This window comes from Lagopus muta, chromosome 4, assembly GCF_023343835.1.
Source record: "Lagopus muta isolate bLagMut1 chromosome 4, bLagMut1 primary, whole genome shotgun sequence".
Lineage (NCBI taxonomy): Eukaryota > Metazoa > Chordata > Aves > Galliformes > Phasianidae > Lagopus > Lagopus muta.
In genome coordinates, this window is record NC_064436.1 from 18,472,125 (window position 1) to 18,496,759 (window position 24,635).

A 24,635-nucleotide genomic window follows, 5' to 3' on the forward strand; every position below is an offset into this window, starting at 1 on the left:
AGGAACAGGTGCAGGAACCTGCCTCGTACCAAGCTAGTTCCTATCCCACTCTGAACTCTTCTGATGAACTTGAGTATCATATCAGTTGCTAACACAGCATCGTTTTGCTAAAGCTGGAACAAAGGCATGATGTAAGCACGACAGGCCAGTGATGCACGCTTGTAAAAGAGCAGAACGGCATCTTGCATAGCCCTTACATCTTTTTGGGGCGCAGGCTTTCTGAAACAGCGAGACGGGGCAGGACGGTGCAAATAGCTGCTGCTTCCCAGCACCAGCAGTGCCAGCAGCCCTGGCGGAGGGACGCGCTGTCCCAGCACCGACAGAGGGCAGGCGGGCACGGGGTGTGGGAAAAGCAGTCGTCCTGAATTTCCTCCCGACGTCGGGATCGCAGTTAGATACAGTGTCTAACGCACACAGCTAGAACTTCTTAAAGTCCGTGCCGCATCTCTGGCTCTGAGGACGAGCGGCTGCTGGCTGTCGAGGATGCGGAGGTGTAGCTGCTGGGGTCTCTGCCACCTGGGCTGCATTTGCTTTGCTAATTGGTGACGTGAGGCTGCTGATGAAACAGGCTGTGAAAGCTGGGGAACTTCAAAATTAACACGGGCTGAAGAAAATGCCTGTAGGATATAAATGCTGCTGCTCGACTAGAGAAGCTGGGAGAAAAGTGGCTTACTTGGCAGAGGTATAAAAATATCTAAAAATATGAAGGTATGTGTCTGCACCTCCAAGTACTGGGATGACTAACTCAGTATCGACCCAGAAAAGACAAGCTGCAGCAGCACGCAAAGCTGTGTGTGATTCTAGACATGCTTTGACTGCTTGTGGGGCACAGTGTCTGCACAGTGGGGCAGCAGGGAGGTAGATGTAGGTTTTGTAGTTCAAGGAGCTCCGGATGGTTTGTGGGTACACCACGGCAGAGGGGAGGTAAAACTAAGCAGCTCTGCCAGCAGCTTGGCTTGCTGTGTGGAAAAGCAATGCCTCTTAGTGTCATTGCCTCTTTCTCCCACGGTCACCAAGGGTATCCATGAAAGAATGCCAGACTGTACCATCCTAGGTCTGAATCAGTGCTGTGGGTAGCAGGGGAGAATGGGACTACTTATAGTTAAGTGCTGCCAGCCCTAAAATAGGATGCACCAGTGCATCAGAACACCAGGACTATAGCCCCATGCTGCGTATGAGTATGCTGTTACAGATTCTGGGAGATGGAGCAGAACTGGGAAGGTGCTTGAATTACGGCCCCAGTTTCGAGTGAATCAATTACTCAGGGTTACCCAAGCGTGTGCTGTGAAGAACGAAGGATGGGAGGAGAGCAGCCCGCTCCAGGGGCGAGGCTCCCCGTCTCCCTTCTGTTCGCTGCCTGCGAGCTCTCATCGCCTGGCACTGCAGGGAGAGGAGCAGAGCGGGGAAAGAGGAATGGAGGGAGGGCACAGAGGGAGGGAAAGAAGGAGGGAGCAAGGGAGGGAAGGAGGAGTGGTTTGGCGGGGCCGGCTCCGCGATAAGAGGCGGGGAGCCCCCGGGCTTTCCGTGGCGCGCCGTGCCATGCCGGGCGGGATGGAGGAGCGCTACAGCAAGGCGGAGACCCTGGCGCTACGGAGGAAGCACATCGGGTAGGGGCGGCGGGGCGGGCGGGAGAAGGGCTGTGCCATGGCATTCTGCTTCCGACAGGCAGGTGAAAAAGAAGCTGAGATTGTTAGAACCAAACTTGGCTATTTGCTGATGGCAGCCTAAATACTCCGGGTGTATAGAAAACTCCCTAAAAAGTCACAGAGAGTGTGGCCTCATAAAGCATGCACATCAACCCCTCTGTAGGGGTCGGCTGCTGAGGGTGCTTCCCTGCACGAGCTGTGTTGGGTAGATGCCAAAAACCTCCTGCAGAAAGGGCTGGCACGGAGCAGAAGAGAACAGTGTCATCCAGAAATGCCCCATAATAATGATGCTGATGAAGTGTGCTTCTCGTGAAGTGTAGCAGAGGAATAGCGGAAGATAGCAGAAAATATCTATGTAACAGGAGTGTGAGGTGTGAGAAAGAAAGCAAGTGGGTTTTCTTTCTAGGAGTTACCTCTGGGCTTTACAGGGTCCCAATCTCAATAGAGATGACACATGGGATGTGTGAGGAGCACTGCCTGGGTTACCTGGAAACAGATGTGTCTATCCAAGGCCATATAAACACTACTAAAAGTTCAGAAGGCTTTCATTCTGCTCAGTAATGCCATTCAACATAACTCCATAGCTGCTGCCACAGGGGCAAAAAAAATGTTTGAAGAGTCCCTCAGATCTGCCACGAGGAACCTGAGTTCTGCTGGAAGCCAGTGTGATTTGTGTGCTTACAGAAAGCTGCTTTTAAGAGTTTTGCTCAAAGCAGTTGATTTCAGAGACATAGAGATTTCAGGGCCTTCTCAGCACCCGTGAAAGCTGGAAATAAAGCCTGCAAGGAGGCAGTGTTTTGTTCCTGAAGGTGACCTCTGTAGCCACTGTGGCTGTTGCGTAAGGAACTTCTGGCTACAGCATAAGAAAATTCTTAACAGCTTTGCTTTACTCCCAGTGAGTTTGCTGGCTGGCTGTGTCCGTGAGCCGTGCAGACAGAAATGCAGTGGGACCTATAGGCACCTGGATAGACTTGCAGCCATTGTGCTCATGAGGACTCTGCTAGACAGAGCCATGCCTTAAAACGCCCCTGGCAAGAGCTGCTCCTGGTTCCAGGCATGGGCAGTTCTTCTCCACCACCTTCTGCTCCCAGACAATCTTCAGAGAAGGAAAGCAGCTCTTTCCCTGTTTCCAGAGCTGCAGCAGATAACCTCCCACCAACCCTTTGGGAGGGGGAACTCCTCAAAGAACTAAAATGGTGTTATTTTATACAATTTTTTTAGGCCTTCCTGCAAAGTTTTCTTTGCCAAGGACCCTCTGAAGATAGTGCGTGCTCAGGGCCAGTATATGTTTGATGAGACTGGAGAAAAATACTTAGACTGTATCAACAACGTTGCACATGGTAAGCAGTTTATCTTGTGCTTCATGTCTAATAGGAATCCTAACGCACTTGTTTCAAGTGACAAAATGGTCACAGCTCTTTCCTCAGTCTCCTTTTGAGGTTCAGTGACTGTTTGCTAGTATCAACTGTTTTCTTCTTTAGTTGGCCACAGTCATCCCTATGTGACAAAGGCTGCAACAAAACAGATGGAACTGCTCAATACGAATTCCCGGTTCCTGCATGACAACCTCGTTCAGTACGCTCAGCGTCTTACTGCTACCCTGCCAGAGAAACTCTCTGTTTGCTATTTTGTTAACTCTGGGTAGGTCTGCTCATTTTTATTTATTTATTTATTTCTAAGGCTATTTTCTTTGTGTTTAAGATGAACGTTCAGAACAGGTTGGTCCAAATCTTAAACCTGTGAGAGGGGGGCTTAGTAATAAATGACACAATTATTTCCAGTAGCGACTGATTGAAGGACTTAGTACGACGGCTCGGTGCAAGAGAGCCAAAGGATGGAACTGAAGAACATCAGACAAAAAAAGGTGGGGGGAATGGACAACAAGAAACGCAAATTCAGACAGCAAATTAGTGAACGCTATGTTTAAAGGGGCACACAACCTTGGAAGCAAGTAGCTCTTTCAGATGGTCTGTCCAATCTGTGATCACGGACTCTGCCCAACAGGCAGTAGGAACTGGGGCTACTGTAGATCAGGCTGGAAGCCTGGGGCTCTCAGCCGGAGCAGATATGTGTCCTCCACTGCTGGATGGTGCTGGGAAGGATGGAGCCATTGTGGAGGTACACGCAGGGCTGGCATGTTCTGTAGCTTTTCAAAGGCTTGCAGTTGTGTTGCGCTTCCAGCTGCTGACTGCACTGCAAAGTGGTCTCATTTGTATCAAGAGGAGGGAAATGTGTGCGAGCAAACTGGGGGAGTGAAATAATGCATCTCTTTGTTTGTTGTTTGTACAAAGGGCTGGTTTTGATTCACTGTCTTAAATGGTGTTTACAGTCTCAACCTTAGCACTGTATTCTGTATAGTAACAGAGCCTGCTGTGTCTCAGGCCTACTCTTCTGTGTTAGAACAAATTTTAACTGGGAGCCCTTCCTCACTGCATTGTGGATGTCTCTGCTATTATGCAGGTCTGAAGCAAATGATCTGGCTTTACGACTGGCTCGGCAGTACCACGGACACCAAGATGTGATCACCCTTGAAAAGTAAGTACACAGAACAGACTGCAGATGCAGCCATCAATTCCTACAATTACTTCAGAAGCAGCTTTGCAGCAACCCGCTGCTGCTTGTACTGGCTGCTGAAAGCAAGGCTTTCATAGGAGAAGGGGCCAGGAAATAAGCTTCCCTTTTCCACATTTGATAAACGCAAGTTCTGAAGATTTGTAAGAAACAGAGATTGTCAGGCACCTGTTACAGGGATTTCACACAGAGCATCCCAAAGCAATTCAGTCCAGAGGCTTGGGAGTCACTCTGAAGCACCAATGAGTGGTCTAGCCCATAGGATACTCTGGAAAAGGAGCTTTCTGCCACACTCTGCTGGATGTGTTTCTTTATTATAATCATGAAAGTCTTTTCCAACCTAAATGATTCTAGGACTCAACGATTCTAAATAGATAAATAAATACTTCATGGTTAAGAAGAAAGATCCTGGAGCTCTGCAATGGTGCTGATGCTCTGTTGCTCCGATGCTCAGCTCTTCTCCATTGAACACAGGAGTAAGCACACGAGATTGAGCAGCCACAAAATCAGGAGGAACTGAAAAGGCTGTCAGTCATGGAAAAGGTGGTTGACCATGTCTCTGGGTTTCCCTACCTTAGATGGGGGTGTAAGGTTGGTTACGCTACTGTTGGGCTCTAACTTTTCCTCAACCTCTGATCAGAAAGTCCAAGTAGAGAAACTGCAAGAGCATATCTTTACCTGAACAGCAGAAGGCTTGTTTGACCCAGCTGCAGTCAGATCACTGCCGTCCCCCCTTGACTTACACAGCCACAATTTGGAGCCACTGCCAGTAGCTTTAGTAAGGAGAAGCTGATGATGGTGCTGGCTCAGTTATTCTGTTTGACTGCAAGGTCTTGTCTTCCTGAACGCAATAAGGTATTTCTTTGCCCCAGCTCTCCAAAGCTCTGCAGAGTATTGCTACATCTGTGGGCCCGGGGCACAGACTATTTTCTGTCCTTTCTTTGGCTCCACTGGCAGATTTTGATGACTGACAGGAATTAAGAAGAGAAAAGAGTCCAAAAAAAAAAAAAAGACTAAAACCCTTTTGTACACTATTTCTTCTGCAATTAGATTGTGACATGTCTTTGGGGTTCAGGATTTCTTCGCATCAAGCTCATGGCTAAATGGAAGTGTTTGTTCCTTGAATGAAGCTACTAAATATTATGAACTTATGTTCAGAAGGCTGTGCTTCCTAATTTCTAAGTCAAGCTAACCTCAGTAGTAACCACTTTTAGCGTAATTATAAGGCTTTCATTATTCCTCCTTATCCTGAGATTGGCTTCGGCCAAACAGACAAGACTGTCGAGCCTTTGGGGCAGGTAGTGATGAGCTGCTGCTGTACAAAATACGAATCTTCTGCTGCAGCACCAACTCTTAAGAGCCTTTGCAGTGTTACTGGTGTCTACCTCAGAAAGCTTGAGTAGGCTAAACTGGGGTCTCTAGACTGGGAGCGAGCTATTGCTCGTAATCAGTGAGGGCAGCTGGTGTTGCAACCCAGGGACAGCATCTTTTTCTGTCCTTACACTTGCAGCTGATTTAATGCAAGAAAAAAATCCTCACTCCTGATTCCTAGCTTGCTAATTAAGTCAATAGCAGTTTCATACTGCCTTGAAAAAAGATTTAGTGAATTTAAACCAAGATCCCATCACAAACATTTCTACAGTTGCATCTATCTGTTGCAGATACAGTCTCTTAGTCTGGTTTATTTATGGGTATAGTTGTAAATTTAGCTCTTCTATGAATTTGGAGAAAAATGACCAACGTTTAACACTCATGCAGTGCTTACCATGGCCATGTTACATCTCTGATTGACATCAGTCCCTATAAATTTAATCAGCTGGGAAAGGACAGCAAGAAGGAGTTTGTGCATGTGGTAAGTGTGGTTTTCTTTTTTTTTTTTTTTTTTTTTTTGTTTTTGTTTGGTTTGGTTTGGTTTTTCTTGCTTTACATTGTTATGCCTCTTATGCAGCATATTTAGTTGCTCGCTTCTGGGTGTAAATATACTTTCATTCTGCTTTGCTGATGCCAGTGCACATACGCTTGAGTGTCGGTGGCTTTAAAACAGCAAAATTGCTTGCTTTTGTATTTCAAAGACAGTACTCAGCTGTGAAGCTGAATTCCTTCCAGTGCAACAAGTACCCTGAGTCACTGGCCTGTACAGATACACAGTTTGAAGAAGGTAGCCGATAACTCTTGTGTTAATTTGGCTAAAAATATGCAGGGATTTTGAGTCTATTTCCGAAAACCAGAAAGGCAGAGCACGCGTGTACACACAGTTCTGGGCAGAGAGCTCAGGGTGACCATTGTACTGTTTGATTTCCAGCCTAATCTTGTATGTTTTACCAAACCAAAATTCACTCTTAGAGAAGTACACCAAACTGCAAAGAGGTGTTTCCTATCCAGACTTCTTGGTGTTAACCACGCTGTCAGATTAGTGCCCTCTTTTCTATTATGGTTCCATTTCTTTATTTATGGAACTTCTTCCAACACTGTAGTCGCTTGAAGTTCACTCAGATTACTTCCTGTGATGAGAATGCTGAAAATCAAGTGACTGATTGGAAAGCCCACTTATGCAGTTGCAGAAATGGAACATCCTGCAATAATCTAAAATAAGATGAGAGACGAAGACACGGCATTATGTCTTAGGCGAGAGGAGGAATGATATTGAAAAGGTGGATAAGTTAAATGGCTTTCAGCAGTTGCCTTCAGTTGTACTGAATACATTACAGGACTGCCTTTGTGTTTAGGCTCCTCTACGTGTATTTTTTGTAATTCCATTCAGAAACTGAGACTGTGCTGGCTCTTATCTGCATGGAAAGACAAAAGTATATCCTGTTCCAGAAACGCAGAGCAAGAGAAAAGAAAAATGAAGTAAATGCTTCACAGAAAGATGGGCTTTTAAAAAAATTTTGGTCTTTTCAGGCTCCTTCTCCAGACATCTATAGAGGAAGATATAGGGAAGATCACCCAGACCCAGCAAGCGCTTATGCTGAAGAGGTGAAAAAGATTATTGAGGAAACGCAGAAGAATGGACGCAAGGTGTGTATCTTGTGCTCTAGAAATGCTGAAGTTTCATTTCCTAAGTGTAAAATGGGGGCACAAAACAGGAAACTAAAGATATACTCCTCTACTTAGTTTCCTTTGTGTTCAAAATGTGCCATTTTTCAACCAGATGTTCTTATCATAATTTTTCTAGGCACCAGTAGACTGTGAATATGTTAGGGCACAGCTAGGCTTGGAGGTAAGCTGAGAAACTACACCAAAAATTCTAGCAAAGATATGTAAAAGTGTCAAGGATGGAGAAAATATGGTAGATAAAACCTTGATATTACAGTTTTGACTGCAGTAGCTAAGATAACTTTGGAGTCATTTAAAAAGATCAGTATTTTAATCACATGATCTTGATTTAAAAAAAAATAATAATAATAACTGTAAGCAGGGGCTGCTTACAATGTGTATTAATATTTTGTACAATTGCACTAGCATTTTGGGACGTTAAGGTCTTGATTCAACGCCCCACATTCAGTGGAGGTGGGAACATGTTCCCTTTTAGTCCAATGGACTTGTATCACTCTTAATTTTTTCATCAACTTTTTTATTCTCTACTAACGGATAGTTTTGTGTTTGTTTTTTTTTTTTTCTTCCTTTGTTTCCTTTCTTTTGCATATTTCTTAGGTTTTGGTGACATAACCTGTGGCAGGACAAGTTGTACTAAAGGCTAAGCCTCACATGCTATGGAAGCTTCGTACTCTTTGGCTGTAGCATGCCTCTTCAAATATAGTGTACGATTCTTTACACATTACTGCTCGGCCTTGTTTCCAGGAAGACTCCACCAACTCAAAGAGACCTCTTGATGATCAGGGAGGGGTTCAAAAGTGGTGTGGGGATGCAACCCCTTAAATAGCAGACTTATGCTGAGACTTTTGGGTAATATTGTATCTCTGCTGCATAGGCATGTTGACACGAAACAAATTTTGTTGTTCCAGTGTAACTGATCCACTACTTTTGCCCTTCTTGACTTGAAATAACTTTCTTTTTCATTCCTAGCAACTGGAATTATTTCATCTGTCAATCTATTTATTTATTTATTTATTTCTCCTCTTCTGTCAAGTGCCTCATGCTGATATTTCACTTGTTTAGTTATTTACATTAGACAGGGGTGCCCAAAGCATAGCCTCAGGTCATCTTCTACCCGGCTCTGCCTGGTGTTTGAGATTGAACAATTAAGCTGATGCGTACCTGTTACTGGAGTGTTCTGGCATTAAGCAAGTTTTTATTCATCTCTTGGAGAAAACTGTGAACATTGTTGTGTTTCCTCCTGTAAATTGTAAATTAAATTACAGAGCTCCCAGGAGCCTGTAGCTGGTGTCCGCTGACACCAGCGAGCATCTCCAACTTCAATAGCAGTAAGATCAGGGATTAATGGAAGCCCTTGTATTCTCATCATATTGCAAAGGCGACCCTGGCTACAGCGATTTGGGCACCCCCTATTGAAAAATGAGTAAGCTCTCTAGCCATAACTTCTCAAGAGCCCTCAACTGTCCAACCCAGTGTGTGATTAAATTAGGGCACACACTTTAACGTTTATTTCTAGACTGTTACATATTTGTGCAAAGGCCAAACAGATGAACATAGCTCTTACCTGAGTTTGGTTTTTGTTGCTTTTTTTTTTTTCTTTCAGATTGCTGCCTTCATAGCTGAATCCATGCAGAGCTGTGGAGGCCAAGTAATTCCACCTGTGGGCTATTTCCAGAAAGTGGCAGAGTATGTACATCGCTCTAGAAGGGCATACCTGGAAAATTAACCACAAATATGTTTTTCACTATGGGCTAATCTAATCAATTCAACTATATCCCTCACGTGTTCTTGTTCTGAAGAATATGATCCCACTTCTATTTTCTATGGGACAGTAGCTGACTAATTCTTTTAGCTATGTAATTGTCTATCTTTAACGTTCTGTGTAAGTTTGATGGAAGATAAAGTTGAACCATCAGAGTGGTAGCCCTGAAGTACAATTACAGTCCTCCTATTTTCCATCCAAGTATTAGCTAGTTTTTTTCAGGTCAATGAAGCATAAGTAGAGCTTGAAGTATTTGTAGTACTACTTGTAGTGCTCAAGTAGCAAAGGAGTGCTCCTACAACAAAGGAGAAACTCAAGTCACTCTGGATCCAGATGTCAGACTATTCCTGAAAGCAGAGTCCTGGCAGCAATCTTTGGAATAAGAGAGGAAGAACCAAGCTATTCTTATACAGACTGATGGGATGTATGCCAGGGGGCTTGCATGGTTATGCAGCTTCTGAGCACGGTTGCTAGAGCACCAGCACTGAAGTTCAGTACCGAATTATATTTCAGCAGTCATGTTCGTTCTTTTTTTTTTCTTCCCTAACTTGGTTTCACAGTAGAGATTTTCTGTACTGCAGACATCCTTGTTTACCTAATTTACCTATTCAAAATCAGTTTGCACAGTCACTCCAACCATCCATTCTATTTATTTTCAGGTATGTGCGTGCAGCAGGTGGTGTATTCATAGCTGATGAGGTCCAGGTTGGCTTCGGCAGAGTTGGGAAGCATTTCTGGGCTTTCCAGCTGCAAGGTGAAGATTTTGTGCCTGACATTGTCACCATGGGAAAGCCCATTGGCAATGGCCACCCTATGTCTTGTGTGGTCACAACAAGGGAAATTGCTGAAAAGTTTGGTGCCTCTGGACTGGAGTATTTTAATACAGTAAGTTTGTATGTGAAGGTTTGTCCTTTTTGTTTGTTAGTTTACATTTAGCAGTTACAAGTTGTTCAAGTCATTCTGCTGACACCTGCATTCTTCATTACATCATGTTGCTAAGAGCTGGAGTTAGCCAGTCTAATATTTGAAAACAAATAGACCAGCACTAGCTCTCTGGCAAGTCATGGAGCTCAGCTTCTATGCATACAGATAAATTATACCTTAACTCCCTTTTCTCCCTTGTTTCCTCTGAAACGCTGACCATGTAACACTTCGTTATCCAGTACAGGATCAGCTATGAGTGCTGTGCAGGTGGGATTAGGTCCTGGAAGAATTTGCTGTGCAGCTGTCACCTAACAAAACTGACCCTCTACCAGGAAACATTTGAGTGGCACGCTTGCCACAGAGGCGCAGTTTTCTTCTTATTTCAAATCCTCTTTTCTGCTCCTGTGACTTCTTCCCAGCTGCCATTAATTCCCCCTGCTTTCAATGGAGCTTATATGGTACAGTTCAGGAAACCCCAGATCGATAACCCACTGCCCTTCAGAGGAGCACTTTGTCTGCATACGTAATCAGCAAACCATGAGAGCAGTCTGAATGCTTGAGCTGTGAAATCTTCAAATTACTGAAACCTGAAGCGATGGAATGGGGAGCTCCCTTCCTTGGGCTTTGCAACGCTGCCCGTGGGGAAATGTCTTTCGTAGCTTGCACAGCACAAAATCTCAGCCTCCTTAAGCTTTTCTCACTACATGTCACGTAGGAGAGGTCAAGCAAAAGATACAGGAGTAGACACAGATGAACATTTCTGATGCGTTCTGTTTTCCTGTTGTTTTCACCGTAAGTTTGGAGGTAATCCCGTGTCTTGCGCTATTGGTTTGGCTGTACTGGAGGTAATTGAAAAAGAAGATCTGCAAGGAAACGCTACAAGTGTAGGAAGTTACCTCCTAGAACTGCTGGTTGAGCAAAAGAAGAAGCATCCCTTAGTGGGAGATATCAGGTAGGTGTTTCATGGCTGTTAGGTGTTTTAGAGAGGTGATGGGAAAATCTGCAAGTCTGAGGTGAGGGGAACACAGAAACAATATGCCATGATTTACACGCCACTCCTTTTGAAATTGGGCTACCCAACATCAATACTGCAAAGAACTTATTTTACAATAAATGTTTCCATTCAGCTGTTTAGCTGGGGAGTAAGTGTAGCCTAGAAAGGCTCTGGGAGTAGATAGGAGAAAAGTCCATAATCACAGAATAGTCCAGTCATCAGCACACTCCTGGGATGATGGAAACCTCATTCAAATCTTCAGATCATTTCCTTTGGAGATGTTGGTGTGGGTTCCCCTGACCTCACCTTAGTATCATGATAGCCACCTTCAGTTTTGCCTTCGTTTTTCTTCTTGATTTTCTTCTTGTTCTTTGCTACCTTTCACAGCACTCTACTTTGTGGTTCGCAGGTTTCTACAGAAAGAATGTAGCCTTAATGAGTCAGCTGAATTTATTCAGAATCAGCTGTTAACCCACATTATCAGTATGAACACAGGATTTTATCTTTCCGTGTTTTATTCTCTTCTCCAGAGGCGTTGGACTGTTTGTTGGTGTGGATTTGGTGAAGGATCAACAAAAGAGAACACCAGCTACAGCTGAAGCCCTTCACCTCATTTACAAGTAAACATTTTCTAAAGACTGCATACAGCAATCAAACCCTCCTAATATTCCGAAGTAGTTACTCATTAATTTCAGTTTAAATTCATGTCGCTTGTGATAGCATGGCATTAGAAAAATTTTCAGAATTGAACTTTGCCTAAAGGACGGGAACCATGTAGTTGTGTAACTGTTTATTAACATATGTTCCCTCTTTCCACAGGCTGAAAGAGCAGAAAATCCTTCTTAGTGCAGATGGACCCTACAGAAATATACTAAAATTTAAACCACCAATGTGTTTCACTATGGAAGATGCAAAACATGTAGTGGAGACAATTGATGTACTTCTCACAGGTATGTATGCTTTAATGCCCAAAAGAATACTCTGTTCATTTCCAAATGACACATGGGGAACACCAACCACAGTGCCATAATGCAGATCATTACATGTCAGGAGAAGTAATTACTTTCTGTGCTTCTTGTCCAAGCTGCTGTTCTCAATGTCATTTATTCTAAACAAAGTTTTAAAAGCCTCATACATACTTGATGCACGCTTTTTAGGCTAAATCCCGCTCTTGAGTCTTCCTCTTACAGACTTGTTATCTTTTTTTGCATGTTTTATTTTGATTACACAAACTGAATGGTAAAGAGCAGATAAAGTAATTCACTAGAGGCCTGAAAGACATTACTGAAACACTGGTAAAACTTTCCATAATGCTCTGTTTGGGTTTTTCATTGTTTTGTTTTGTGTTTTGGTTTTTTTTTTTCCCTAAACTGGCTTTCTTGAGCACAATTGCTTGTCTTGCTCCAATTTAGCCTGAAAGTCTTCAGGCTCTATTTATCTTCTACCTGGGGACCAATCCAGGGGAAAATAACATCAGGTTATTTATTATTAATAACATACTATTAGCGTAAGGGCTTTCCAAGCCCAGTCTAAGTTGAATACTCTCTTCTCCTGAGATTAAAACAACTGGAGATAGACTGACACGAATTTGCTGGATAAAGGCAGGCAGGCAGCTCTGAAAGATCTGTCTTGAACCCCTGTGCTAAGCTGCTATGTTCTCTCTAAACTCTCACAAGCTGCATGGCCTTCATACATTAATCACGTTTCCTTGGGAAAATGTTTTAGGAAATATTCATTATTCTTCAGTCACTCCCCTGTGGGATAAATGCACAGAGGAATAGTTGATGGGGTACTCTTTTCCTTGGGCCAGCTGTTAGAATGACTGTGTGCTTACTTACTCTTGGTTCTTTTAAATTATTTTTTTCTTAGAAATAGAAGAGGCAACTGGAATGAAGACAGGAAACGATGTATCTACAAACGCACATTGTAAAATAAAAGTATGTTTTGAATTTTTATGGAAATTTTAATCAGATAGATGTTTGCTGAAACAAATGATTTTAGTTGAGTACTTTTTGGTGGTACGAGTGGCTCTGTGCATTGAACCTGAGCTCAGAACATAATCTATTACAAGAAACCTGAGAGGATTGTGTTACTGGGGCAGATCTAAAAAGAGCTGATAACACAGACCTACAACAAGAAACGTTTTATAGACAAACCCATTGCCTTGTCTGCCTTGCATATATGTAAACAAGACCTACCAGACTTTGGGCTGCACACAACTGTGAGCTCTAAGCAGTCAAGAATTTTACTCATTCTAGGTACTGAGTGCTGCCAGTGGATATTTGGCCTTCTAAGCCTGCCTTCAACCTGGAAGAGTTCCAATTTTTACAGTGTTCCAAGGACTTAGTTTCCACTATAGGTCTTTCAGTATGAATGGTTGCCATGCATTCAAATTAGGACGTCTTAAGTTGCAGCACTGGCTTTGGACAAATCATATATAATTTCTCACACCCTTAAAAGTACGTATCGTCCACTGTGCCATAGGAAAGCTCACTGAGGTGTTCCTTGGTGAGTTTTCCATTGATGCTGCAAATGGCAAGGATGCAATAGCACAGCTGTCTAGGGAGGAGTAATTAAGGCAGAGATCGTATGGATTACTGGCTATCCAGACAGTGCAGATGAATCTAGATTTTGGGTACAAACTGTCTGTTATTAGCATTTGTACATTCAGGTCAATCTCTTCCAAAGGCAATAAGTTGCGCTACTAAAACGGAAGAGTCATGCAGAGTTTCTTAATGGAAATCAACCTAAGTTGGCTGCATGTTGAAAGTTTAGCATGACACTTCATTGATATTTTGTTTGTGTTTCAGGCTAATGAAGGAAGTCCTCAACCAGAGTCTGCAACTGAAAGCACCAGCCATTTGAATGGAGCTGCCTGCAGACAAGAAAATGGTTTTTATCCTGAAAAACACTCAGTGCCAAGTAAAACAATAAGGACATGAAGAGAGAGAGTTTTCTTGTTCAGATTGAATTTATTTCCTATTTGTTTTTGAGATGAAGAGTGCAATAGTGCTAGGATCTGTTTGGAGCTTTGTGCTAGTACCAACTAGCTTCATTAGGAGTTTAAAATACATGTTCAGATATAGCAGAAATGTACCATGTGGTCTGAAAGCTGTGTGTGACAGAACAGGCAAGTGATACTTTAATACCTTGTTGCTGATTGAGGGCTTGACACACGTAAACAATCTGCTAAATTGAAGGATTTAGTCCCATTACACGGAATCTGAATTACTTAACCACCGTGCAAGCAAATTGCCAATTTCATTAAGTTTAACACAATAAGCTTAGCATGCTATTTTTACAGTATTTTAAATTTCAATATGTAATATTGAGATGTTAATCACTTTCCATGTTTTAATGGCTGAATTCACAAAACATTGCTTGAGAGAGAAGCCATTATTATCTCCTTGTATAACTTAGGTCCTATGGATCATTCCCTGCTGATGTACGTTAGGGTAGCTTTGCTGATGTCGATGATACTCTACCAAGTATCTACTACTGTTTGTGTGAAGATGGAACATTTATGCTAGCCATTCTTGCTTTGTCTTCAAAGAAAATGAAAACAGATCATAATTTTCTAGGGATAAAGCAACTTTTATAGATAACTATTTATACAGAGTAAGATTTTTATCTTTCTTTTTCAAAAGTTTATATATTGAACTCCCTCAGTCCACAAAATACGCTAGTAGAGGTTCAAAATGAGGTTCCCAGGGACAGCCCAGCAGCCCAGCTTGCATTCCCACGGATTTTAGATGTTTTGAAAGTCATGGGAATTTCCGCCTGATTCTTTCATAGCAATTCTGTTAGTTCTTTTTCATCGGAGGTGAAGCGTTGCATACCAGTTGCATTGGATCCTGATGCGTAAGTGACTACTAACGTTTGACAGATTACTAAAATGAGATGCCCTCTGCATAAAGTATGCATACAGCCACTGCCTGCCTTTGCTGCAGGTAATTTGGACTGACTTGCCTCCTTGTTGGTATTAGATTTTAATAGTGCACAATTCTTTTTTAATACCTGCCCAATTTTACGCTATGGAAGACACTGAGGGCTTCCAAGTGGTTTGTATTTCAGGAAAAAGACAAAATCTTTTTCCTTTTAAGCTTTCACACCCTGAGTTCTGTTTTGTTATTGCTGCTAGTGATTCTACTGCTATGTCTGAAGATTCAGCACTTTAATTTTGTATTTTCCACAATTTGCTATGTTAACATTGATGTTTCCAGTGTAACTTCTTCTGGCATTCTCAAGCTGGCTTATTTTCTATTTCACAATTCTTGAATAATTCCATAAAAATAAATCTTTATTTGTAATATGTAATATTTGTGATTATGATGTCCTCCGCAAGGGTTTTTTTGTTTCCATTTCATTCTTCGTTAACATCTATTTGATGAGGAGAAAACACTTAGCTTTGGCCTAGGCTTCTCTTCATGCGGCAGTAGAACTGGCGTAGCTGTTTCCCCAAGGCTCTATGCTACAGAGCTTCTTCCTCCAAGCCAAATGTTACCTCTGCTGCCACACCTCAATACTTGTGTGACCTTCCTGCATATTGGACTGGATCCTACTAACCTCATATCAAGAGGCAAGACATAGGTCTTTTCCAGAATGATGCTACAGAGACCTAAGTCAAACTCATCCGGAGGGGTGGTGGGGAGTTATAAGACCAGATACAGCACTGCAAGACTAGTATATCAAAACAAATGCCAACATATTAAGAGCAAATTTCTGTGGAACTTTTTCTCAAAATCAAGACTGCCACCGAGGCTTTGAAGCCTAGAGCTTGGGGAAGGGAAGTGCCCTCCTTACATGCTACTTGGAGGCCAACCATCTCTTGTTCACTGTCAGCAAATTAAATCACCTGAACACACTGCACCTATCCAAGGGATTAGTAACAGTCCATTTCCTTCCTTACTTCTTGGAGGTCACCCACTTTTCCTAAGTGCCCCACGTGTTTCCTACCATGAAATGTGTCTAAAGGCCCAGTTTAACTCACTCCTGGTACAGGGCAAGGGCTGCTTATATTACACATCACCCATAAACGCAGAAAATGAGCAGCACACAGTTCCCAGCAAGGAAATACTAATGTAGGGATATTGGGAGGGTTAATGCTCAGAGTAACACAGCCCACCAGGCTATGCTATGGCACAGACTGTTGTGGCACACCATTAATATTTAACTTCTGAAAGATGAGATGGAACTGGAAGATCCAATTAGGGACATAACGATCATATCTTCATAAACGCAAGGGGCATGTGCCTCTACCTCTATAACACCTGCATCTTGTTTCTACATAGGCTAAAAATACATGGAAAAGCACCTGTTCCAGTTTGTTGTTTTGCAGCCAGATTCAGCTTCACAAGACAAGAAGCTCTCTACCTTGATGTTCCGCTAATTATGATTAATTGTGAAAGTTATCTAGAAGAGCTAAACCTGAAGGAGAGCACTTATCTAATATACTTGGAATAAAGCACTTTCATTTATACGGAGGAACCAATCCAGCAGCTAGCAGGAGCTGAGACGGACTTACTAGATTTACTATTACTATATTTGTATTAATGCTCTTGAAATTTTTCAGAGTCCGACAAGATTATGCACGATCCCTGCTGTGAAGGGTTTATTAATTAGAAGCTTCCGATTAAAGGATGAAAGAGAGTAGGCAGAAATAATTAACATCAAACATGACGAGTTGTTCCAGTCATTTGAACTGAACAAATATGTTTTCTTCATGTAACAGGTACTGCATTTTCCCCTCTGCAACCCTTTGTTTCCCTCTTTCTTCCTCTCCTGTCCTAGCTATGCCAGGTTTGGGTTTTGGCCAGGTTTCGGCCGCGTAATTCAATTTCCCCAGCCCTTATGTTCATCAGACACTCCCCAAAGGCCAGTTCAATTCACTAACCCTGCAGAAAAAAAAAAATTATAATACAGCCACACTTTTTTTTGCCATTAGTTTACTGATGAGCAGACTCTTGGAGGAAACCCAAGCCTGTGCAAAACAAGCAGCAGGAGGAAGAGTCAGTGGAATGAGGGAGGGGCAGGACTCCACCTCAAGTGGGGATCTGGGGCTACTTTTATCTTCACTGCAGCTGATAATCATACCAGAAGATGAACCAATTAATTCTATGGCATTTTACCACTATGCCAATTGCTTTTATATTGCACCTTTAAGGCTCCTAATGCAAACAGACTGCTTAGAATACGGGAAAAAGAAAGGACAGTGCTCGCCTCAAATACTGATGAAAGAACACTGTCAGAGTCTGAACCAAATGCCAATTAATTCTCCTGCATAAAAGCAAGCAGGATTGAACCTGTGCAGAATTGGAAAACTGTGCCTTAGAAGGCACTGTTCTAGGGAAAAGAAACAGGATCAAAAGTTGCTATGTCAACATAACATCACTGACCTGCCAAGGAAACAGAGCATGCTGCATACCCATGCCTGGGGAGTATACCTCATCCCTACCTCCATTAAAGGTTGTAATATGTCAAGCAGAAGAATTAATGAAGAAAATCAGGTTTGTATTGTTCACAGAGCAAAAAAAGAAAAAGCCAAGTATGTCAACAAGAAATCCGAATCACAGCAATCTGACCAGTTTGGGTGGTTAAAATCTAAAAAGGAGGAGAGGAGGAGGAGACCCAAAAGCCCAGTCAGACTGCAAATGGCCAGTTTCATTCAGAATCTCTTCATACTTATTTTCTCCATATCATGCAGTGTCATATTTTGTCTGTGCTTTCTAGGCATATGGTTTTCCAGACATACAAAAAAGTCTTATCACAAAATATATTTACAATCTTCAGTGATGTAAGCCTGACAGATGATAACACAATATATTCAAGACAGCAAAGGTCCACATCTATACCCTCAGAAGAAGCAACCTCTGATGATATCCAGTGAAAAAAGGGAGATGAATGAAAGGAGTAATCAGACAAGCCTCAGATATAATTATTTTACACATGTCAGGTTACAACATCCAATGCATTTGTTGTTTGTTCTTTTTTTCTCTTTTTTAGTCTTTGTTTTAAAGAATATTACTGAATGGAGGCATTTCATTTTTAAGGCAGTAAAATGGTACACCCTCATCTAAAAACCACCTCTTTCAGCACCAGTGTGCAAAAACTAGAGCCTAAATGCAGAATTTGAAAACACTCTTTATAAAAGCATTTCTACAAGAAAACAAAGCTGTTCAAATGTCTCTTGCAGAATGAGGAACAGGATGTTTAGGCATCCTCTGAATACTAAATGTTGCAGTTACTCTAAGCTAAGAGCTGGAGAAGCAGAGACTTAAAGAAGTTGTGCTCGGTCATGCACTAGCAAAGTCCCACAGGACTGGGATTTCCGTGGAATTATATTCATTACACCACATGGTTAAGTATTGTACAATTGTATTGTATTGTATAAGCATATTGTATGCAAGCATTTTGATCTACTTTGGTTTTTCCTCCGTTTAATGTAACAATTCAGAACTGACTAATGCTTGCAAGCAAGCAGATTTCTCATAGCAGCACAAAGGTTCATTTAATCTTCCAGGTGATGACTTGAGCAAGAGTTTTATTATTGTCCCTCTGCAGTCTGAACCTGGCCCATGTTGTTGCCGACCAAGCTCTGGCAGAAGACTTATGCAAAGGACAGCAAGGCCAAATGTTGTGACAGAATTTCTCTATCTATCCTACCTATAAACATTTATGTTTTCCCACTTGAAACATTGATCCCTATGGGTCAGCAGAAAAGGCATCAGATTCAGAATGAGAAAAGACAAACTGTATTTTTGCATTTGCCACTTACCCACAGCATGGCTGGACTTTGTCACGTTATTACTGCAGGCTTCAGTCATGAGAGAAGTCTACTCGGAAGGGCCTTTCAGGTTGATATTTCATAAGGAAACACATCTGGGTCTAAATGAAGATCCTAGATACTGCACTTCAAAAGTTTAAAGCCTTCACTGAGCTACACAACTGAAGACCAATCTGTACTAGGAAAAACAACCTCCAGTCTCACACCTCTGCTCACTGCCATTCTCATATGTCGGGGTAACCTCTGCTCTGATATTAACATATCATATATCGACATAACATAACATATATCAACAACAATTTGGAATGAAGAAAAAAAAGAAGAAAGGGAAGCGTAGGGGGAAGAACACAAAATTTTCTCTCTGTTGCTCACTAAACGTTGCTAAGTCTTATATGACTGACAATGCAGAAAGCCCGGACAAATATCATGGATCCAGATTAGCTGTGGACTCATTACACAGATCAGCAAGTGACTTAGCATCTTCACATCTCTACTCCCACCTGCTAAGGCAGCAATAACAATCTTTGTTATGGTTTGTAAAGGTTAATCACTTTGTGAGGCATAATCCCCAATAGTACAGGACTGCAAGTCACGGAGTACAGTTCGTTCAATTTATTTATTTACAGTTGCTTCATTTTCGTCCCTACTTGAATGTGGTTTTGTCAACTAAATAAGCCTTACTATGTGCAGTAAAGGTATAGACTGATTGCACTAAATAACATGAAGGAAACCATAAGGAAATTAGGCTCTACGAACGGAATACACTTTGCACATTTACCTTCAAAGATCAGCATTATAGTACAGATGAGTCCTATAGGTGTGTATGAGACAGGACCAGATTCCCTTTCAGCTTAGGCATGTATGCAAAAATGACTGCAGCATTTGATGCCTCTTTCTTAACTCACAGCCAAATGAGGGCACTGCTACAGGCGGTGAGGTTGCAGTGAAAAAATGACTTCCAATGTTGGCTAGGTCATGTGTAAAAAAGTTTATTCTGACACAGATGTGTAAATAGTATGTGTATGAAATCGTAGGGGCGTGTAGAGATACGTATCTCTTTATGTACACACAAACATACAGAAACACGTATACATACGCATTGCAAAACATTTGTGAGGCAATAAGTGTGAGGCAATAAGTTATGTTCAGAAAATGCATTCAGTGTGCAATGGAATCACTGTTTTATGCACTTTTGAGAAATAGAACAAAAGACATTTTCTGAAGAGAACGTGGGGCTTAGACAGAGGCTACTAACTGCAGACAAAGCATTTAAGAATACCTAAGCTTACTGCTGTTATGGAAAAAGGTGTTTCCACGGGCATCAAAGGACATGGAAAAAAAAATATCTAAAGGAAAAAAAAAAATCACCTCTCTGCTTGTTTCCCTTCTTACATTCCCCAAAAAGTGCCTGGAGAGAAATGGGTGCAACTAGCTCCCCTTTCCCTTTCTGTGGGTCTCTTCACAGACTGTCCTCTTGTTGCCTTGTTTTAACCAGATCCCCAAGTGAATTGCTGGCGGTCTGGAAGTCAAAGCAGAACTTCTGGCATGTCAGGTAACAACCCTCATATGCTTGCTGAATGGTATATTACTTCAAGAAAGGCTACTTTCTCTTTCCTGTTTTGCCAGACTAGCCTCAGTTGAATTAAAAGTGCTTTATACTTACACAATAAGTAACTCAATGGCTTGCCCACATACAGTGTTTGTTTTTACAGTGTGGAACACCTGCACTTTCCATCACTCTATTTTTTACCTCCTCTAAATGAATACTGCTTCACATGTAATGTCTCCTCACAGAACAAACACAGTTCCAGACTGCTGAACAAGGCTTGCAGCAGGCCGCTCAAGCACAAAGGTATGTGGCAAGCAAACCGGAGGCCTGACGAGCAGATCACTCGCAAGGAGAAGGGGTGACGTGGGCTGGCCAGATTGACTCAGGAAGAAGCAAACAGGAAACTAAAACAAGAAGGAGGAAGAACACAACATGAGAACAACATGAGAACAAACAGCGGCAGTCTCTGCTAGTCAGCAGCGTACATAGCAGTGCCACACATCATTCCTTCAGTACCCAAGCTTTTACCAAGCTATGATCTGTCTTAAAGGGTAAGAGACGCACCAGTGACTCAGGGAGATCTAACTTCACCAGTTTAAAGCAGGGAAAAAAAAAAAAAAAGTGTTTGCTTCTCACAGCAGCAGAAACATTAATTTTGCACTGCTAAGCTTTTAAAAACTTTTTGAAGTCATTTTCAAAATGCTAGTGGAAAAAAAGAGTCCCATGACTCTGTTATCAGTCCATTTATGTAACCTGTTTGCAGTGAATGATTAATCAAAAAAGATTATTGCTTAGTAAGTTTTGAGTAGTTGCCCAGAAATCTTGCACGCAGAGTCAAACAGTACTGCTGATGATTTAAGTTGAAAGGATTAATTAAAGGAGAAGCTGCCAAAATTCATCCTTTGAATAAGGAAGTGCAATTCCCATTGAAACGTCAATGACAAACTGGGTACCGATTTGAAACCTGATACAAAATGCACAGATAAGTCCATTTTCCTTTAGCTTTAAAGACCTGCACTAACACACACCAAAGGGAGAACCTGCGGCAATGAAGTTAGTGATGACCACAGTCCAGGCAAATGAGGATATGCAGGCTTAGGTCTTTGGCAGTTCCTTTGTAATTCCCTTAGGGAAGCCATGAACATTTGTTTGTCTCAGTAAGCTGCTCAGGAATAAATTACACTTGTAATGCTATGAGTATTATTTAAGTTTCAAGCACTCCCCAAACTGCTGATTCTTCAGATCAGGCATTTCAATGGTGCTTGTTTAAATACTTGGGAAAACACTGTCACAGGAGAATTGACAAGGTTCCCTATTGCTTGGAAAATAGTTCTTCATTGCCAGCTCAGAAATGTTTATGAACTAAGAATGCCGTTATAGATTTTTTTAACTCACTGCCTTTATTAAATGCTTTTGCAATTCACTCATGGCTAATGAAAAGGCTTGTCTGCACTCCAAAGTTAATTCTGCCCAGGAAAGAGTAGCCATGCACTGCAGTAGCTACTGCTGAATAACTTGCAGCGTGAAAGCCTGCTCTGGAATCAGTCTGCCGTGTTCCACTTTTGATTAATCCACTCTGAAAGATAGAATTTGAGATGAGACACAACCAGAGCCGAGTTCTTTTTTAAGAAGTACTCGAATTCAATATTTGTCTTTCACTGTTCTCTCCTTTTCAGTAGACTTTTTGGCATATGCTTAATTCAGCTCTTCAGTAAGAACAGAGGGAGTAGGAAAATGCAGTATTCTGGAGAACTTTTTTATTGGTTAATTCCTGCAAGTATCCTTGAATTCTACAACAAATATTGGAACTAATGATCTCTGGCCATGGAAGGCTTCTGGTTGTACTTTTAGGTTCAGCATCTCAGGACCCCAGTACTCAAGATCTGTTGTTTGCACAATCCAACTCTTTCTCAGTAACTCTGCAAGGGGAATGGAGAGGATCAGCTTTGCCACTCTAGCTGCACAACGAATCACCATAGCAGTTGCTAACATTATATCCAGAGAGCTCTACAGTCTTGCACAAGATTTTGGTCACCGCACTCTGCCAGAGCCTCCAAACAGCGCAGTGACGCCACTAGCAGTCAGTGGCTCTTTAGGCAGCTTGTGAAGCATTCCACCTGCAAGCGAGATAACTGACACCCTTTTCTCCAGTACCACAACTGCTTACACGGTGACTTCTAGTCCTCAGAGAAACAAAACATCAATCTTTTCCAAGGGGGCTCATAAAGGCACAAAGGAAATATTCGCGTGTACCTGGGGCCATTCTTGCTTTTTAGAATGCCCATCAAAACAATTACACACAAATACATATTTTTAAAAAAGCAGTGGCAACAGATGACTCCACACCATCGAGGGTCCCCTTTATTTCTTTTCCTTGGCCATGTTTCTGACTGTCCTAAAATTAGGTATTCTGAACAGCACTGGTGTTCGCATTCTGCCTTCAGCTAGACAGACAGGAAACCCAGTTTTCCATACCGTGCTCCTGATCACAAAGCACAACCTGAGGCCAGGATTTGATGAGACAGATTTAGGCTGGCTACTGCCAGATCAAAAACAGCATGGCCACAAGCCATGCAGAGCTGATACAGTACAGATTCACCCTGCAGGTTCCAGACTGTCAAATTTTTGGAAGTGATAGAGGGGAGAAAAAGGGAAACTTCATTTTTACAGATGTTACAGCAGATTAAGCATAAACTGTCCTGCTGCAGATAGCACGGAGTTTATAAACTCTATACACTCGCACACATTTGGTAGAAACTCAGTCAAGTGAAATCAGCTCTTCTGCACCTAACGGTGGCTCCAGGATGCTCCACAAGTGAGCAGACTCTGTATCTGGTGCTGGATGGTGGTGAGTTAGATACCAGCACCGTACGGATGCCCAGCAGAGGCACCCACTGCTCTGGCAAGGCTGTAACTGCAAACCACTGTTACCAGGATTTAGGCAGCCCTGAGATTCAGCTGACAAAGAGTGCCGTTGCAGACAAAACCCAAAAATGCCACTGAAAAGAAAATTAGAAAAAGAAGCAGACGGTGTCTCTAGCAAGAGTACATGTGGCTTCAGCAAATGAAATGCATATACAATGGCTGGCACAGAACAAGGCATTTTAAGATACCTAAGAGCTCAGTGTGTAACAACTGTTGCAATATTTAAGTAGCGCATGAACACTTGAAACCCTCTGTGGAAGGGATACGGAGCCACTGCAATACATTTCAAGTAACTGTATGTCCTATCGTTTATTTCATGAGAAAGTGCCTGTGTATAGCCAGAGCATAATAAATCCCAAGCAGGAGGACAGCAAATAAGGACAGGAGGCCAGACTGGTCTTTGCAACGTGTATGAGGGTCAGTTGGAAAGAAAGGAGGTTTTCAGATTAAGAAAGACTATCTATCTCGCTTATAAATGTTGAAGAGAAAATGTCTTAACACCTATCCTGCTTGGATTCCTTGCTTCCACGTGCTGCTCTTTTTTAAAGGGCATGGAAGCATATTTCCTCAGGCATTTGAGCATTTCAATGGCTTGGAGCAACCAGCAGAGAAAAGAGACAAAAAGTAGGTGTGTCCATCCGTAAACACGCATGAAAATAGCAGAGCCACACAGTCTTTTCCACATGAAAGAATAAACCAGGCTTCTGTTTTTGCTCATCAGCTGTAACAAATTTGCCAGCATGGATCATATCTCCAGCTGGTGTAAAGTAGAGAGGCACTATCAGCTTCAGCAAAGCTACAGCAGTCTTGGGTGAGTGTCTTTATTCATGCGCCGGTATCCACAGTCTCATGCATTTAAACGACTCCAGAAAACACAAAGTGTGAATTTACAGAGTGCTTTTACCCTCAAGTGCATAAATAGCCTGAAGTACAGACTCACAACCCAACGGTTTCCGCCAGCACGCATACACTGTCTTGAACTAATGTACCATAAAAGGCAAGAATCAACACAAATTAAACAAGCCGGCCCAAAGAGTTGGCAACTTGACTTGTAAACAAGCATCATGCTGTCCCACTTCATTCCTGGTATTCATTTCTAGTTAATGCAAGCAATTTCAAGCACGTCTGAGAAATCATGTTTACCATTTGTCTCGAAAAAGGAATTCTCCTTTGCATCCCACATCTTCTCAGACTTCTGTTTTCAGAAGGCCCTACTCACCCACCACAGCTCCCCTCTGCTGGCAGCATCAATTGAGAGAGGAGTACAGTAGCTTGTTCGCTAGGTACTCGAGTGTACTTTCTCTAAACAGAGAGTGAAAGCCTCACTCTTGTCACCTCTTGCCCTCCACACATTCTCAGCCTCTACCGCTTAAGCATCACCTCTGCATTTCTCGTGGGCTCTTCTGTTTCCTACCACCAGAGCT

At 42.3% G+C, this 24,635-nt stretch overlaps 1 protein-coding gene across 1 annotated transcript; it reads left to right on the forward strand.

Moving 5' to 3' along the window:
* Positions 1-1,476: 1,476 nt before the first annotated feature.
* ETNPPL (ethanolamine-phosphate phospho-lyase) lies at positions 1,477-15,271 on the forward strand. The gene is made up of 13 exons (XM_048943257.1): positions 1,477-1,607; positions 2,868-2,986; positions 3,128-3,287; positions 4,107-4,181; positions 5,976-6,069; positions 7,119-7,235; positions 8,878-8,960; positions 9,696-9,921; positions 10,758-10,912; positions 11,485-11,574; positions 11,774-11,904; positions 12,824-12,891; positions 13,765-15,271. Exons 1-13 carry the CDS (start codon positions 1,540-1,542, stop codon positions 13,894-13,896), a joined length of 1,518 nt encoding a protein of 505 aa, XP_048799214.1. The 5' UTR covers positions 1,477-1,539; the 3' UTR covers positions 13,897-15,271.
* Positions 15,272-24,635: the final 9,364 nt, after the last annotated feature.

Bases quoted from the DNA above. Each gene is read 5' to 3' on its own strand.
- ETNPPL (XM_048943257.1), top strand. From the start codon at position 1,540: ATGCCGGGCGGGATGGAGGAGCGCTACAGCAAGGCGGAGACCCTGGCG. The intron at 8,961-9,695 runs GTATGTACATCG...ATTTATTTTCAG, and splicing joins TATTTCCAGAAAGTGGCAGA to GTATGTGCGTGCAGCAGGTG. The intron at 12,892-13,764 runs GTATGTTTTGAA...TTTGTGTTTCAG, and splicing joins ACGCACATTGTAAAATAAAA to GCTAATGAAGGAAGTCCTCA.